This window comes from Tyto alba, unplaced genomic scaffold (assembly GCF_018691265.1).
Source record: "Tyto alba isolate M040663 unplaced genomic scaffold, T.alba_DEE_v4.0 Super-Scaffold_2, whole genome shotgun sequence".
In the NCBI taxonomy this organism is placed as follows: Eukaryota; Metazoa; Chordata; class Aves; order Strigiformes; family Tytonidae; genus Tyto; species Tyto alba.
In genome coordinates, this window is record NW_024881282.1 from 4,429,080 (window position 1) to 4,444,847 (window position 15,768).

At 38.1% G+C, this 15,768-nt stretch overlaps 1 protein-coding gene across 1 annotated transcript in view; it reads right to left on the reverse strand.

Annotated features, from left to right (window-relative positions):
* Window positions 1-15,768, reverse strand: part of RSF1 (remodeling and spacing factor 1) — a 63,935-nt gene that overhangs the window by 17,323 nt on the left and 30,844 nt on the right. The window contains exons 6-10 of the mRNA XM_042792942.1: window positions 11,239-12,977; window positions 8,631-8,828; window positions 7,312-7,416; window positions 5,670-5,749; window positions 305-359 (exon numbers count right to left, since the gene is read on the reverse strand). Coding sequence (XP_042648876.1) covers window positions 305-359; window positions 5,670-5,749; window positions 7,312-7,416; window positions 8,631-8,828; window positions 11,239-12,977 — 2,177 coding nt within the window. The remainder of the gene's footprint in view (window positions 1-304; window positions 360-5,669; window positions 5,750-7,311; window positions 7,417-8,630; window positions 8,829-11,238; window positions 12,978-15,768) is intronic.

Sequence of the window (15,768 nt, forward strand, 5' to 3'; positions counted from 1 at the left end):
GAATGGCAGAGCCCTCTACCCACAACCCAGCTGTAATGGGTAGGGGGGTGATTCTGTGATCCTTCACTGACAGAGGACTCTGCGTGGCACCACTTGGCTCAAATAAACATGATAAAGCTCCCTTGGTTTCTCCGCTAAATTAAATCTCAGTCTAAAACGAAGGGTCTAGAATTATTTCTGACCTGATATAGACTGATTTTTCTTTCCAAGATGCTACTAGCACTTCTAACACACCACTGAGAAACTTCTTCCCTAAGAAGTTTTGAAAACAAAACAATAATACAACGGAGACATGGTAACTTACCTGAGGTGGAATGATGTTCTCAATACTGATACCCACATACACCAGTCGCTCTTTTCTTTAGGAGAGAAAAAATGAGAATAAGCTTACAGAAAGACTGCAGATATCTAAAATAATGTTGTAATTTGCACCATTTGAAGCTCTTACTATTGCTAGGCAGAAGCATCCCAAGAGGATGTTCCGACTGAAAACAGTTACTTTAGTTGAAATTACATGCTAAATCTCATCTGATTACATTTTCCTGTATGCATAATGTAAGCGATTTCCAAAGAGTTCTGACAAACAACTGCAGGCATCATAGAAATTATTGAATTGGGGTGCAAAAAGCAATTAAAAAAAACAACTGAAATAGTGTTGTGATCACGATTATGCTCTCAGATCCATAACTACCACCAACCTTGGAGGTGCTGAAAAACAAAATGGGAATTCGAAATTACACAGAGCTGGAAAAATTACATAAAGGCAGGATGTGATCCAAACCAGACAAGTGCTAGATTTAACACCCAGGCAGGAACAATCAACTCTAGAAACACAAGGGAACCAATAACCACCTGCGTAGCAATTCTTTGCCAGAGAACAGCCCGAATAAAGATCAACAGAGTCAAGCTGCTGTGGAAACAACTACTATGACGGATGGAACAGCCTACAGGACAACTGAAGGAAACCTACCATGATAGTCAGCCCTGTTCACACCTAGCTGCAGTACTTGGTGCCATCTGAGCACCGCACATACTGTTAAGAAAGATATGATCCAGCTGAAGAGTTCAGAGCTAAAGTAGGAGTTACTGGGCTGTTGAGAAAGGCTGAAAAAATAGGATAGATTGGTCTGGAGAACACTAGACTGAAGATGAGAACAGTACTCAAATACAGGTAAGACTCTTGTAAGGAGAAGTAGGCAGTCCTCTTTGTCCACAGTACGTTACAAGATTAAATCAAAGTAAAATTCAGTTTAGACTTAGCTTGCCTCAATACTAGAATCCTGTATCATCTGAACTGCCCTGGGCACAACTCTGGCTCCTGAGGGACACAAGTCTCCCATAGGTCTTGTCGAACCTGTCAGTCCCAATTAGAGATGTTTTGGATATCCGAGCCCATCACAAACAGCACTGGGTGATGTTCAGGATACTGAATTGAGCTTTCAAAAAAGCAGTCTGTCAGGAAGAACAGCCAGGTACTAAAACAGACCAGGGTGGGTAACCAAACTACCATCACCATAGGTCCCTACTAACCTTTTCCTAGAAAACAAGGGATAATTTAAACAAATGAAGATATCAAAGAAAGTTGGTGGCATTTATTGGACTCTGCAAGGACTGTAAAACCAAGCCACATCTCTACAGATTTAAAAATTATTTTGAATAACAGTATTTTTAGACCATACACTCTGAAGAAGAATCCTGAGGAGAAGCAAGGTAGAAACTAGGCACTTGCCAGCAGACTCCCAATGTTCAGGATCCAGTGGAACATCACTGCAGTTGGAATGAAATCATGCAAGAACCACTGCTAACCTCTTCTGGGTTTCTGAGCTAAAGAGCTTCCATCAACCAGAATCAGCCTTCTGAAGTTACAGTGAGTAATTGTATGAGCACATATTACATTATGTTTGAGTCAGAACAAGACGCATCAAGTACCCAAGTCATCTAGTCCTCTACACAAATGCCTGAGATGCATATTAATTTTAGATACATTTACTTCATATGTGCATTGTTTTTTTTTGCAAATAAAGGCATGTATGTGTAAAAGTTTTGTTTCCAATACTTTCATTAATTTCTAAAGAATGTAAGTAAATTTTAAAAGTCTTCTAACTGCTCTTCTGCACTACCCAGATAACCTCTTGGAAAACTCTTTACTAAAGGAATGTAATGTTCTGTTCCTAAATAACATGAATTCCTAAAGTATTACTGACAAAAAGTAAAAAACAATTTTAGGTTGTTTTACAGACAAAAAAGCCATAAACTTTGACAATATCTAAATAGAAAATTCGGGCTGTGTGTAGAAGTAATTGCTTTTGTCTCCTAACGTCAGTTCTCCAAACTGATAGATGAAATCTTCATCCATCTGAGCACCATGAGATTGCTTGGATGCAGAAGAATTTTGTTATACACTGCAAAATCTCTATGCTCTTGAAAATGACTTAGAATAGCATCTTAAGGCAAGGAATACAACTGCTAAAATTAGAAAGGAACTAGAAATGTAAGCATTAGAGTATTCAGCAAGTTTCTCTGATAGTTTCCTCCACTTATCATTTCTTGTAATGCAAAACATCAAGAGACAAGAGAGATGAGAAAAACTCAGCTGTTTTTAAACAGCTTTCAAGATCTACTTTTCTTCTCCCTGGCTTGAGTACACACTGCTCAAGAAATCAGCAAATGAAACAAGCCAATCCTGCTGAGATAAAGGTCTTAAAATGAAATGCAAAATGAAGTATCAGATGTATTCCTTATTAGTATGTAGCACACAGAAGCTCAACACTTTAACCAATAGTTTAAACATTTGAACCAACAGGTCTCCAACGGTAGGTGCACATAAGCACTAAGTAGTTATAAACTCTTCCTTGACGAATTCAGAAAACATTTTCTCTCACGTAAGCAGCTACAAAAGTTGCTACAGGGAAGTCATGAAAGTGTGTATGAAAGGAAGTACTCCATCTGATTTGGCCTGGGAGAAGTCCCTAGAGGGGTTTTCTATCAAGACATCTGAGGGTCTCTAACATGATCTAAAAGGGGCAGCTATAAAAGCTTTAATGTCCACTCCCTCTAGCTGGTGGTAGAACATGATTATAGAAGTTAGCATGTACATGAGAAACCCGAAATTCAGCCAGATATCACCTTGAATTTATGAAGAGAAAAAAAAAGGTATGACTTATTTGTAAGTCAGTGTGAAACCTAAAGTTTTAATTAATAAAAAAAAAAAAAAAAATCTGTGACATAACACTTTGGGGATGCATAAGAATATAGCTGAGCAGGTGAATCAATTTCAATCAGATTCGTGAAAGCCAGAGAATAACTAAAAGAGTGTTGTGGTTTGGGCCTGATCGGCAACCAACCCCCGCAGCTGGTCACCCTCCCTTCCCCCTCCCCACCTGGGAATGGGGGAGAGGATTAGAGGGGTGAAGGGAGACTCGCAGGCTGAGATAAGAACAGTTTAATAATGGCAATAAAATGAAAACAATAACGATGATGGGGGGAAAACAAAAAGAAATATATAAACAGGCAATGTACACTGTAATTGCTCACCACCCGCTGACCAATCCCCAGCCCGTTCCCAGCCAGCGACCCCGAGATACCAAGATCCCACCATCGCAATCCCGGAAGCGAGAGAGAGAGCTCCTTCCCAACCACCCCTTTATATAGTGAGCATGACGTTCCATGATATGGAATATTTCACTGGCCAGTTTGGGTCAGGTGCTGTGGCCGTGCTCCCTCCCTGCTCCCTGTGCCCTTGCGCACGGGCAGGACGTGGAGAGTCGGAGAGTCCTTGAAGTCTCGGTAGCAGCTGAAAACATCAGTGTGCTATCAGCACTTTTCCCATACCAAACCCAAAGCTAAATCCAAAACACAGCACTCATCTAGTCCCTGAAAAGGAATATTAACTCTATTTCAGCCCAAACTAAGACAAAGAGCATGACTCTATCAGTAGTTCAAAAAGCACAACAATAACACTGGTTCAAAGAATCTATAAAGCGTGCGTGCCCATGATGATAAGACAGCTGGTTTTCTTCTTCTTGCCAAAAAGACAGACAACATGTAATGTTTCTGTAAAATCACAGTACATTAAAATATTTCTTTGCCCATAACAACCAACCTGCTTTAACTTTTACATTAAGCTGTAAGAAGGACTATAATTTCTTCTAGCATTATAATTCTTCAGCCTTTTTACGTTACAATTTGTTAAAATATGCCACCATTAAAAGATTTCACTATTCAACTACTGTATCATGAACTCCTTTCTAACCCAAGTTCATTTCTCTTTTTAAGAGACTGAAAAAAATTTAAAAATAATAATAATAAAAAAGTCTTATGATATACAATAGAAAACATTAGGTTCATTTGGTATGAGGATCAGATTGCAAAATGGTTGTTAAACATCTGTTTCAGACACTGAAAAGTGATATTATATCAATTGTATGCTCTCCTGTAACTGTGAAAAGATTGTATTTTTATGCAACACTACTGATTTCAAGAAAGTAAGACAGACTGGAAATAGCTTGCATTCCACATAATGTTTGCCAGTAGAATATTTACCAAAGTAGGTCCAAAAAATATTGTTCCCTAGTACTGAGTCTTCCCACCATAAAGCAGAGCAGCTGACACAGTTCCTTTGTGTTCCATACTCCTGCACAGATGGAAGGCTGTAAGCTGAGCTCACTCATAAAAGTAGCTAATAGTTTCATTTCCAAAGCTACAAATTCACTAAAATTGGCAAGCCATGGATAATTTTACCACAGTGTGATCTAGACCACTCTGAGCAGAAGTAGCAATGTTAGGAGCAGTCAGTACCTGCTGTCACTATCATTGTTGCTGCTGCAACAGCATTAACAAATAGGAGATTTGAAGGAAGCTGAAAACCAGACACAGATTGTGCTCCACTCTTCCCAGCACTGAATCACTACATCCCATGTGATACTACAGTACCTGCTACAAATATAAGCCTGCTCAGTTACTTTAATAATGCATACAGATGTTATTAAATTTTGCAAAGTACTCAATATATGTCCTAAAAGGTATAAATTATGCAGACTGTGTTTCATGTCCCTCATTTTCAGGTCTGAAAACTGCAGATAGGATGTTCCAAGTATTAAGGATGTTGTTCATAAATGCAGTAAACCAGCTGCACTTAGCCTTTGGAAATGGCACGGGTGGACACAAAATTTCATTCGAAGTTGTAATTTCGCTGACCCACTGCGCTACAGCAATTGCATAATCTCATAAATTCGACAAAATTTAACAGAATCTAAAGCAACAGAACTCAAAAACCACATTAATCTGGATGACCTTTGTAACAGAACTTAACCTTGCTTACAGCAGGAACTCTACACACAGCTGTCAGTATTACTAACACATGCCGCTCAACCAGTGCTGAAAACCATCGAACTACTGGTGCAGGAAAGCCAAATTTGTGTTCAGGAACCTTAAACAAAGTTTAATACAAATGTATTTGCTTATCTTTTCCAATTATTGAACTTTTTCTCCCTTCTTGCAAGCTCTCCCAGTACTGCAACACCAATAATCAGCGGGAAGTCAAAACTGGCCTTACCAATTCCCAGTCTCATCTCTACTTTCCTCCCCGGTCCCCAATTATTTTCATGCTTGTTCAGTTATTACTACCCCTCTGCATAGCAGCTTGCTGTGAACCAACCAAACAGTAGTACCTGCGTTCTGCACGCTCCTTCTTTTTTAAGACAACATCCAGATCTTGTAATTGTTCTTCTAATTTCTCACAGAGTAATTTCTAAGGGAATGAAACACAATATTAGTTTCTTTCATAACCAACTATTTTCATGTGGAACTAAAGTTCAGATGCTTAATTCACTATTTCTATATTTGTCTGGAAGAAGGGTGAGTGCCTTGCTACACTGGGGGCTCCTCATTGATGAACAAAGCTTTACAACAAAGACCATCTTCCTAAAACACACGTGCTTCACCAAGAACTGCTACAGAGACGCATCCTCCCAGTTACTGGCAGTTACTGTAGGAAGCAATGTGCCTTAAGCAAGCATTAAAGATGTTTAGAATAAACATACTACTAAATTAGTATCACATTTTTGTTGGTATTTACAACTTTGCCTCACTGAAACTCAAGGATTTCACAGACGTACATAATACATACATAAAGCTGAGTGCGTACACACACAGTGATGCCTGTTTGTCCTTTATCTTAATCTTTGGAGAACATGAGTCTGTGGACACCACAGTAAAAGAGATACACTTCAGGATAATTTTCTTACCAAATGTTCCCTATCTTAGAACACCTTTTAATACTCAAGAAGACATAAAAATGACTTTTTATGGACAAATTGGGCCTTATTCCATGTTAATGCACTTGTGGTGCTACTTCCAAGGATGATTTTCACACTTTTACAGATCGTTTTTCATATTAAAAATGACTAAACAGCAACAGAGCAACGAGATGCTCTGACTACAAGCTGCAATCCCAAGATGTGTAAGGAAACATTCTTACATATTCAGGATGATCACTACTTAAAAATAGTCCTCAGAAAACAACTAAAAATCAGCTCTCAATACAGCCATATCATGTCATGCCCAGCGTGGCTAGCTTTTTGCAGGGCAACAGCCCCTGTGGCAAGGAATTTTTCTAAAAGCAAGGGAGGGGTTTGGGATCAGGCAGATTATTCTGCAAATGTACATAAATGGTTCCCCATTAACAAGAACAGCATCACACACACTCTGGCTTATTCTCTCAAGTACCATCCCTGCAATTCTTGCTAATTTAGATGTACATTACATGAAACTAGACACAGGCACTATTTTTTTTTTTTTGGCAGAAGCAGCTTCTAACCTTCAGAAAAGTGTTTACACTTGTCTGTTCCTTGACAAGGACAACTCTCTGGCTTTCCCAGCAGAGGCAAACTGTACTGTGAGACTCCTGAGGAGAACTGCTTGCTTTGGCCACTGATCCATCCCTCGCTGCCTACTGCTTCCCTCTCCAGGATGATAACATGATGTTTCTTTTTGGAAAAATTAAGACATTATATTTTTAATACTATGTTAGTCTAGAGGTAATTTAAGAAATTATGGAAGACCACCAGCGTGGTTGGAGATTCCCACCTACACATCAGCAACACACTTCATCACTACCAGAAAAAAAAAAAAAAAGGGAAAGGAAAAGCACCTCACAAAACTCAGTTTTACTAATGGGGAAGATTAGCATCCCTACCATTCATCACAGTATTTTTTTAACAGAAAAACAATAAGTGAACTTGTTAAATTCCCAACAAATCTCCACAACCAGAAGCAAAGCTGGAAAGGAGAACAGTCGAAGAGGAACCATACATGCTGGCAAGGCGGGCAGAACCACTCTCCATCAGGGATTATCATCAAAGGAGGGCGAAGGCAGGCGGTGTGGTACCCACTGTCACAAGAGTCACACAACAAAATCTGTGGAAACAAAATGAATCAGGAGTATCTTTTGGTGTTCACATGTAACAAGCTCCAGAACTATTTCCCCCAGCCAACACAGAAGTGCTTTATAAATACTTTGGATTGTGCCAAACCCCCCAAAATCCTGTATCGCTTATCACTAGATGTTTTTGGGGCCAGGTTGGGTTTTATGGGGAAGTTTATGTATCACAGTTTTCCATTTTAACACCAGATTTCCCCTTATTATGTGTTCTCAGGCACTTAGTACTACTGGACTGCACAGATTGTATGCCCATAGTGTGGAAATGCTTTCCAGATCCTGGACCAAGTGGAAAACTCCATCTGGACAAGATGTGGTGTGATCTGTTTTCCCTGTGCACTCAAATCAACATGAAGAAAATCTGGCTGTTTCCTCAATCAGGATGATTTTATGTCCCATATAATAGAGACAAAGCCCTGCAGACTCTTAGGGCTATAGAGAACTAGGCAACTATCAGAGTTAATACTTAGCTGGGTAAAGTTTGAGATATCCCTCCCCCTTAAAACTGAGGAACAAAGCTGGCATAAGCTGTATGAGTATCTACTGGCGTATTTCTCTCTTAACATCCTAAAGGTCAAATTTTGTCTCAACTATGCTAGAATATCTCACACACCAGAGTACGCTTATTTTGTGGATTCACAGTAGGACCGCACATTATCACTTCCCAGATAAACAGAGGAATTCATGATGATATCTACCACTGATCAACAAGAACCATTAATATTAGAAATAGCAAAAGCTCGCTGTGGTCCTTCTGTGTGGTATGTTGCTGTACCCAGTCCTCAAAGTGATGTACAGTTTTATCCAATGAGGATGACTGTGTAGCTGTGACCATGTCGCAAGACACTGGAAAGCATATGTCACACTGCTGTTTTGATTTTTTTTTAATGTTGTCTCCTCTGTATCCACTGAGATTGCAGGCACAACCTCAGAGCCTCACCCAGATTAATTCTCAATGGGCTAAATAGTGCTATACCTCATAAAACACAACATTTCAGAGGTGGTAAACAGAAGAAATAACTTTCCTCCCTTCTTATTAAACTAATCTACTGCCATGAGTGTACCACCTAAAACCTAGAGAGTATTCTCCTACGTGCAGCCACCCCAGAGGATGATGTGCCTTCAGATACCACCAAAGCCAATCCACCAAATCCGACACAACAGCCAACAGAAGCTTCCCCCAAAAGCCTACCAGCTCAGGGTGATTGGGAAGGCCACACTTCTTGCACGGCTCATCATCATCAGCTGGTGCAGCTTCTTCTTCCTCCTCTTCTTCTTCTTCTTCCTCGTCATCAGAGTTTTTTTCACTCTCTGAGCCCTCACTTTCTTCATTACTTGAGTATTTCCACCTGCCACGTGTTCGCGTACCTGTCCACCGAACTTTGCTTCTCTGTGAGGCATACCAAAGAGAAAACACAAAGGAAGCTCACAGTTTCTTCCCAGATCTTAAAAAATATTTGCCTCTACGGTGAAGTGTTTCATTTCAATCAGAACAACTGCAGTAAATATGCAACAGAGCATTTCAATGAATTGTCTTTCAAAGAGCCTTAAAACACAACAGGATAATAAAGGCAGAAAAAATCATATCTACCTGCAGAAAGAAACTTTCAAATAAGATTTAAAAGTCAGAAGACAAATTTGTCACTGAGCCCCTTTCTTTTATTTTGACAAGGTAAATTTGCTTGTGAACATGATAAATACTACTTTTAAACTTTCTAACTTTCTGATCATAGCTGTCCTCAATCCAAAGAGAACCTTCCCACGCCCTGCCCCCCTGTACAATTGATGTCTTTTATTTCACTTTAGGAAACACATTTGCACTCAGACAAGTGTATCAACTTAAGAATTTCTGGTGCTTTCCACTAGGATGGGTATACTTTTCTGAAAAAAAATCACTGCACCTTTTAAGCGCATAACTTATATCTAGGTCTTCTTATACATTTATACTTTTCCATTATTCTTAAGTGAAAACTGATCCAGTTCATGCTTCTTTTTTGCTAATCAAAGGGGTATCTACCCCTTTCTATCATATTTGCTGTCATATTTTGAATGAAAACCAGATTTTTATTACAATTCGGAGTATTATGTTGAATTAGTTAAAACTACTGTCTGCAACTAGGATATTTTTTATTAAAGCAACATACCAAACACAAGAAACTTTTACTCCCATTAACTGACTTGTTTCTCACAGACACCATTCTCCCACAACTCTTCTCACGCCCCCAGCCCCCACAGACACTGAAAAAGGAAAATAACTTTTCTAGCTTTTTCAACTCAAAAATATTTTTTCAATTTTGACTATAACTAGTCATTCACCTGAATGAGCTGAATAAACTAAAATGTACAAATTATTCTATTTCTCCTGCAGGATGGACTCTTACCACAGCAGTACATGTCATATTGGTAAAATTCTGTCTCATGTTCCTAACATTAATTTCTACGTCTTCACAGATTTTACTGTTCACTAAACTTTAGTGGCAGACGTACTTGAAATCCATTATAGTATTAGTTTAAGTTTAGACTTTATCATATGTCTTCATAATTTTAAATATAACTTTTAAAGACCCTTCTTGAAAAGAAAACAAATATAAAATAGCCTACTAAAGATTCAGGTGTTTTTCATCTTGATGAAATGACAGAAGCTTAGTTGTTTCAACCTTCTTCCTCTACCATATTTATTTTAAAATCTTGCTAGAAAAGCAAGCTTCTTTACTTGAAAGATAGAGATTTAAAGAGATCAAGTTAAAATGCCTATAGCAACAGTACTTCAAAATTAAAACTACTTGTAGAACTTACAATCACTATTTCTTTCATTTATTTTATTTTTTAATTGCAATCTTTAAATGAAAAATTTTAAATGAAAACATTTAAATTTATTTATGTATATGACAATTTTTCAGTACAGACGTTATAATTCACAGAAAAAAAATCAATTGGTTGCTCTTTTTTGGAAGGTTATTCAACATAATAGTGCACGAAAAAAACTTGCTAAATGCATGAATGTCTTGGTAAAACTACAAAATCAGTAAGAAAATGTGTAGCAGTGGAAAAATAGCATTTCAAGTTGATAGAAAAAGAGTGCACTTAAAAATACAGACCCTGTATTCCTTGTTTCTCTTTTGGTTTCCATATCCAGAAAAAACAGAAGATAAATTAGTGAAAGGTGTTTATAATTACATAGACTTAGAAACCCACTATACATACATATGTTTAACTTTTTGTGTTGTATTCACCTGACATACTTTCAAGGTCTGTGCTGCATAAGCAAACGTTTATAATGAAAAAGAATACCCCAATCCAAAGCAACATGTATATCCCATGAACGAGAAAAGCTAAATTGTATCATGAACTCACCACAACAATAACTTCAGCTTCACCTAGAAACAGAAGTTATAGTATTTTTATTCTTCATCATTTGTTGGTTCCTTTTTGGCTCACGATCATCCTGACCAACCAGACACCAACAAGTATCCATCCAGTAAATCCACAGGAGACAGAAGTCTCCACTCAGCCAGACTGACCCGGGTCTGATACTTTTCAATGTTTAGAAGAATTCACTCCAGTTGACTTGGTCTACTTAGTTTAGGTTAAGTGACAGATTTTATAAACTGATAAGTCAACAGATATTAGCACTTTCTTAAGAGGGTGTTTTTAAATTGGTTGAGTCTACTAACGGGATTGCAAAGCTAGTTTCTTACAAAAGTTGACCAAAGGAATGCAATCCTCAATACTCCTACGTAAGTGTATATTTTCCTTATAGATAAGACTGCAGGTATTCCCTAGTAATAAAACTGTATTACCTTGTTAACCTTAGAATTTGACTCCTTCTCTTGTTTTTTTGCATCTTCTTTTCGTTCTGGTTTCTGTGCTGCTGCAGGTTTCTCCTCCTCCTCTTCAGGTCGTTTTTTGTCAGGTTTCTGATCCCGAGTCTCCACAACTTTTGGAGTAGGCTTGGATATTCTTGGAGAGCGCCTTAATGTGCGACCAATGCTGACCTCTTCTGGCGGTGTTTCTGTCTTTCGCTTCCGACTAGAGATCCTGATTGTTAATTTAATTCCTTCTTTCTGTCTTTCAGAAGTTATTTCTTTATTATCTGTTGCACAGCTTTCTTCTTCAGAAACTAGCTTATATTTAAATTTGCTTTTAGGTAATGGAGATTCCTTTTTACTCTCTGAGGAGTCCTCCAGATTAGAAGCATGGGCATCATCTAATCTATCTGGCTCTGTCTTGGCAGTTTCAGGCTCTTCCTCTTGTTTTTCAGGGCTGAGTTTTTCTTCTACTTTACCCTCCTCATGTAGAGCCATTTTACTATCAGAGCCCTCCTTTTCCAAAACAGGTTTCTCTAAAGTAACAGTAGAAGTAGATGCAGGGGGTATCTCAGCAGCTTTTGGAGAATTAGGTTTCTCCTCAGACTCACCTTTATTTTGCAAAGTCTCTTCATCGGACAGCGCAACCTTGGGCAATTCTGAAGGAGCAGATGCATCTGTGGACTTCTCCAGCTTCTCTAAACATTCTTTGGGTGGCTGTAGTCTGTCTTTTTTTGTTTTCGTGGCTAGATTCTCTTCAGTCATTTTGGCACAGTCTTCAGAGTTTGAAGACTCTTCCACTACCATTTCAGTAGCTGTGCTGTCAAGGGACTCCTTTTCCACAGGACTAGATTCCTCCTTTAAAGGCACTTTCTGATTAGAAACCTCAGAGACCACAGTCCCTATTTCTTTCACCACAGTTATTGCATTTTTCTCAATCTCACAAGCTTTTATAATTTTACTAACAGAGTCTGATACCTTTACAGAGTCTGATAACTTTTCCCCACTTTTTCCATTTCTCTCTTTTAGTGAGCTGCTGTCTTCCTTTGTGCTAGCAGAGTGTTCCGACTTATTGTTTTGTATGACACTTGGGGTTATTTTTTCACAGCTAACCTCTCCATTTACTAGCACTTTCCCATCAGGACATAAAGCAGTAATTGTAGGGACTCTCTTAAAAGCTTCTTCTTCTGGTTTCCCTTCTTCCTTCAAGACATCCTTTGTTGGAGTAACACATTTACATAGGGGCCCCTTTATCGGACTGTCATAGTCATCCGTCAGCTTGATCTCTCGCTTTTTAAGTGGTATTTTTGCCTGCTGGTCATTTTTGAGTTTCTCACTTTCTTCCACAGATTTGTCCACAATTTCTTGGGGAGTTTTAACATTAACACAAAATTCCAACCTCTCCGGCTCATGAACTGCTATTTTGTCTGTACAACTTTTTACTTCTTTCAAGTCTCTTGGTTCTATTTTGTTTTCCTTCACCTCTACTTTAACAGGCTTGACATTTTCTTTAAAGGAGTCACTTTCTTCTTTGACAGTTTGCCTTTCCTCACTATATTCCAAAGGTTTCTCTAATTTTACTATTACTGGCAATTTTATAATTTCTTTTTCTTCTACTTTCTCATTTTTCAACATATTTTCGTCTTCTTTGACCACAGGAAGAGGAAGGTTTTCCAATTCTGTTGACTGTTCCTCCACCTCCTCTTTTTCTTCTTTGATTTTTAATTGATTTTCTGTTGACAGAGAAAAACAACTATGAAACAACCAGGGGAGCATCCACCAAAACAAAGGCATAACTAAAAAAACCTAACAACCCAAAATCCCCTGCAAATCAGTCTTCTCTCATAGAGTTACTGGGAGTCTGGCTTATCCAATACTGTCATTTAATGAGTCAGTTGCCAATTTTTAGCTAAAGAATCACCATTCAGTTTAATTACACACCAAGATAAACCCAAATTTCAGAAGCTAGCAGCAGTATTCTAGCTTTATCCTTCTTTATATAGACATCTCAACCCCCTTTTCTAGTAGTATCACAATACTTTCAGATGATACCTAAAACCTAAGCAGAGAGTGCACAAAGCAGCAACTTGGAGCTTACTTGAATTTCCGCATTATTTCACAAACCAGAACATGGTGTAAGATTCCAGGGTCTTCAAGTGAAATTCCACATATAAATCAGTCCCCTGTTCCTACACGTTTTTATTTCAATAAATACATAACTATTGTATTTCAACAGTTCAGAGAAAAGAGAAGACATTCAACATTAATAGCTTACGGAAAAATTCATCTAGATTCTCTGGGCAATGACTACATCTCCTACGTACTATCAAAACACACATAACAGAGAATATTCTACATTCACTTCATCTGCCTTTTCTAAAATGAGCACAGTGAGCAATAGCATATCCCAGAAAAACCTGCAGAGCTTAAAGCACAGTTTCAGCATTCAGGAGAAACCATACATGTATTTTGTTGCTATGTACTTAAGCCTATTATTTATCATTGCCGCAGCTTTTTAATGTCTCTCTTTTTTATTTTACCGTATTTTTTGAGTCAGCTAGGGATAGAACTAATTAGAAAAAGGAAATCTAATAGCACTACATATACCATAACAGCATATTCTACCATCTGGAAGATCTTAATGCAAGCAGGCCGTAACTCCAAACAAAAAGACAATTTTTTTTCTACCTCACCCTTCTCCCTCCACACTAGTGTAACTTTTTTCCAAGATGAGAGCTTCCCAAAGTGGTTCGAAATATAGAGGAAAGCACATGACAGTTCACTTAGCTACAGTAAAGAAAATAAGCATTTTAGAAGAGAATGGTGAGTAAGAATTAATAGATTTTACAATATTTTCAAATACAAAGCATGTATCCAAGTCAGTCTCAGCGATTAGTACAGCAGTGAGAGATGCAACTCTAAAGCATTGGAAGCGATGGCATTTTGAAGGCTCAAGGCTGGTTTTTTTCCCCTTCATAGAAGTGGTTCCCACTCTGAGCCCTTGTAAAATAAAAGCTGCCTCTTTAAAGACATTTGTCTGTAGAAAGAATTATATTCTTTCCCATCTCTGAATTCTTCCACCCTCCCTTCACTTTTTGTTTCAACTTTGTTCAGCTGTTTCTTCCCTTCACCTACTGCCTTCTCCCAAACTTCATTAAGGATCAGCAGAATCCCAAAATGTCTCTACTGAAAATCAACACCTGCTCTATAGTTTAACTCCCTGAACGGTTTGTAAGGTGTTTCATATATATAAAATGACTCAGTTGATGCATGCATTGTCTTAACACTATTCAAGTCAATCAATCAGGCTAGTAAAAAACATGTAAGCATTGGTTCAATTTATTTTTGTATGAACTTATTTAACACTATTTGGGAAGTGGCCAAAGCAAACAGGCATCAGGTCTTCCAGTATGTTTTCACTGTACCTTAGAAGGGCTTTGAGTGCAGTCCTGGGACTAATAGGAGGAAATACTAAAGCTTCTTAACTGAAAGGCTCTACGTAGTGCTCTGAACACACTGACTGCACTTAAATCATGGCACATGTAAATAATTTCATTACTCACGACATGCATGGGCCTAGTGCCTAGCAGTGATTTTGCATCAATACACAGCATCACCAACGCAAGTACTGACCCAGGTGAGTGCGCCATCGGATCTGGGGAATTATCTACAGTGCAGACATTCATTAAAATGTTTTCAGATGGCTTCTCCTGAATTCAACGCAAAGTAAAATCATATCTGAAGTAGAGATCTTGATGAGGTGATTTAAACTGGCTTGACCAATTTTTAGTGAGACAAAGGCAAGATCAGTACTTGGAATGAATGCTGCAGTGCCAGTAACCACACAGGTTATGTTGTCACTTATATGCACGGTTAGATACTGGAAATGCCCTTCAAGTGAAAGACAATTCTGCTGGTGTTCATCACAATTAGTCTTTCAATGCTTCCACAAGAAGTCAAGTTTTATCTAGGTGTTTTATTTATTTCTTTTGTTCTACACTGTTTATTGCAAAGAATGAGAATAAAAGCAAGTCTTTCTCTCTGATACTCAGAACAAAGACAGACCTTGGCTAATTCCATATATCAAATTAACTTCAACAGATTTGAAGAAACACATACTAACAGAGTAGAATCCTTAAATCTTGTTTTTGCCTGTGAAAATATTTTCCTGTGTTTTAACAAAATGATAACACCAGATAGTAACTGAGCTAAAATTATTTGGGATAACAAGCTTTTAGCTTTTCATAACTTAAAAAAGATCAGATTCCTATAACACAAAACACTTCACGCTAACTGATAGTGATACTTAGTAAACCCAATGCACAGACCAACAAGTCGGGTAAGTTGTTAAGTATGTGCAATGACATGACAATAAGGAAGGAAAAAAGGGTTCTTTTCTAATAAGAACAGTGGAGGCACCTAAGGACCACTTCACTTCTAAAATATTTTAGTATTTTAAATTGTTTTAACTTAAGCTCCTGTCTTCTTGAAAAATCACATAGATTATGACATAGTTGAGAAAGC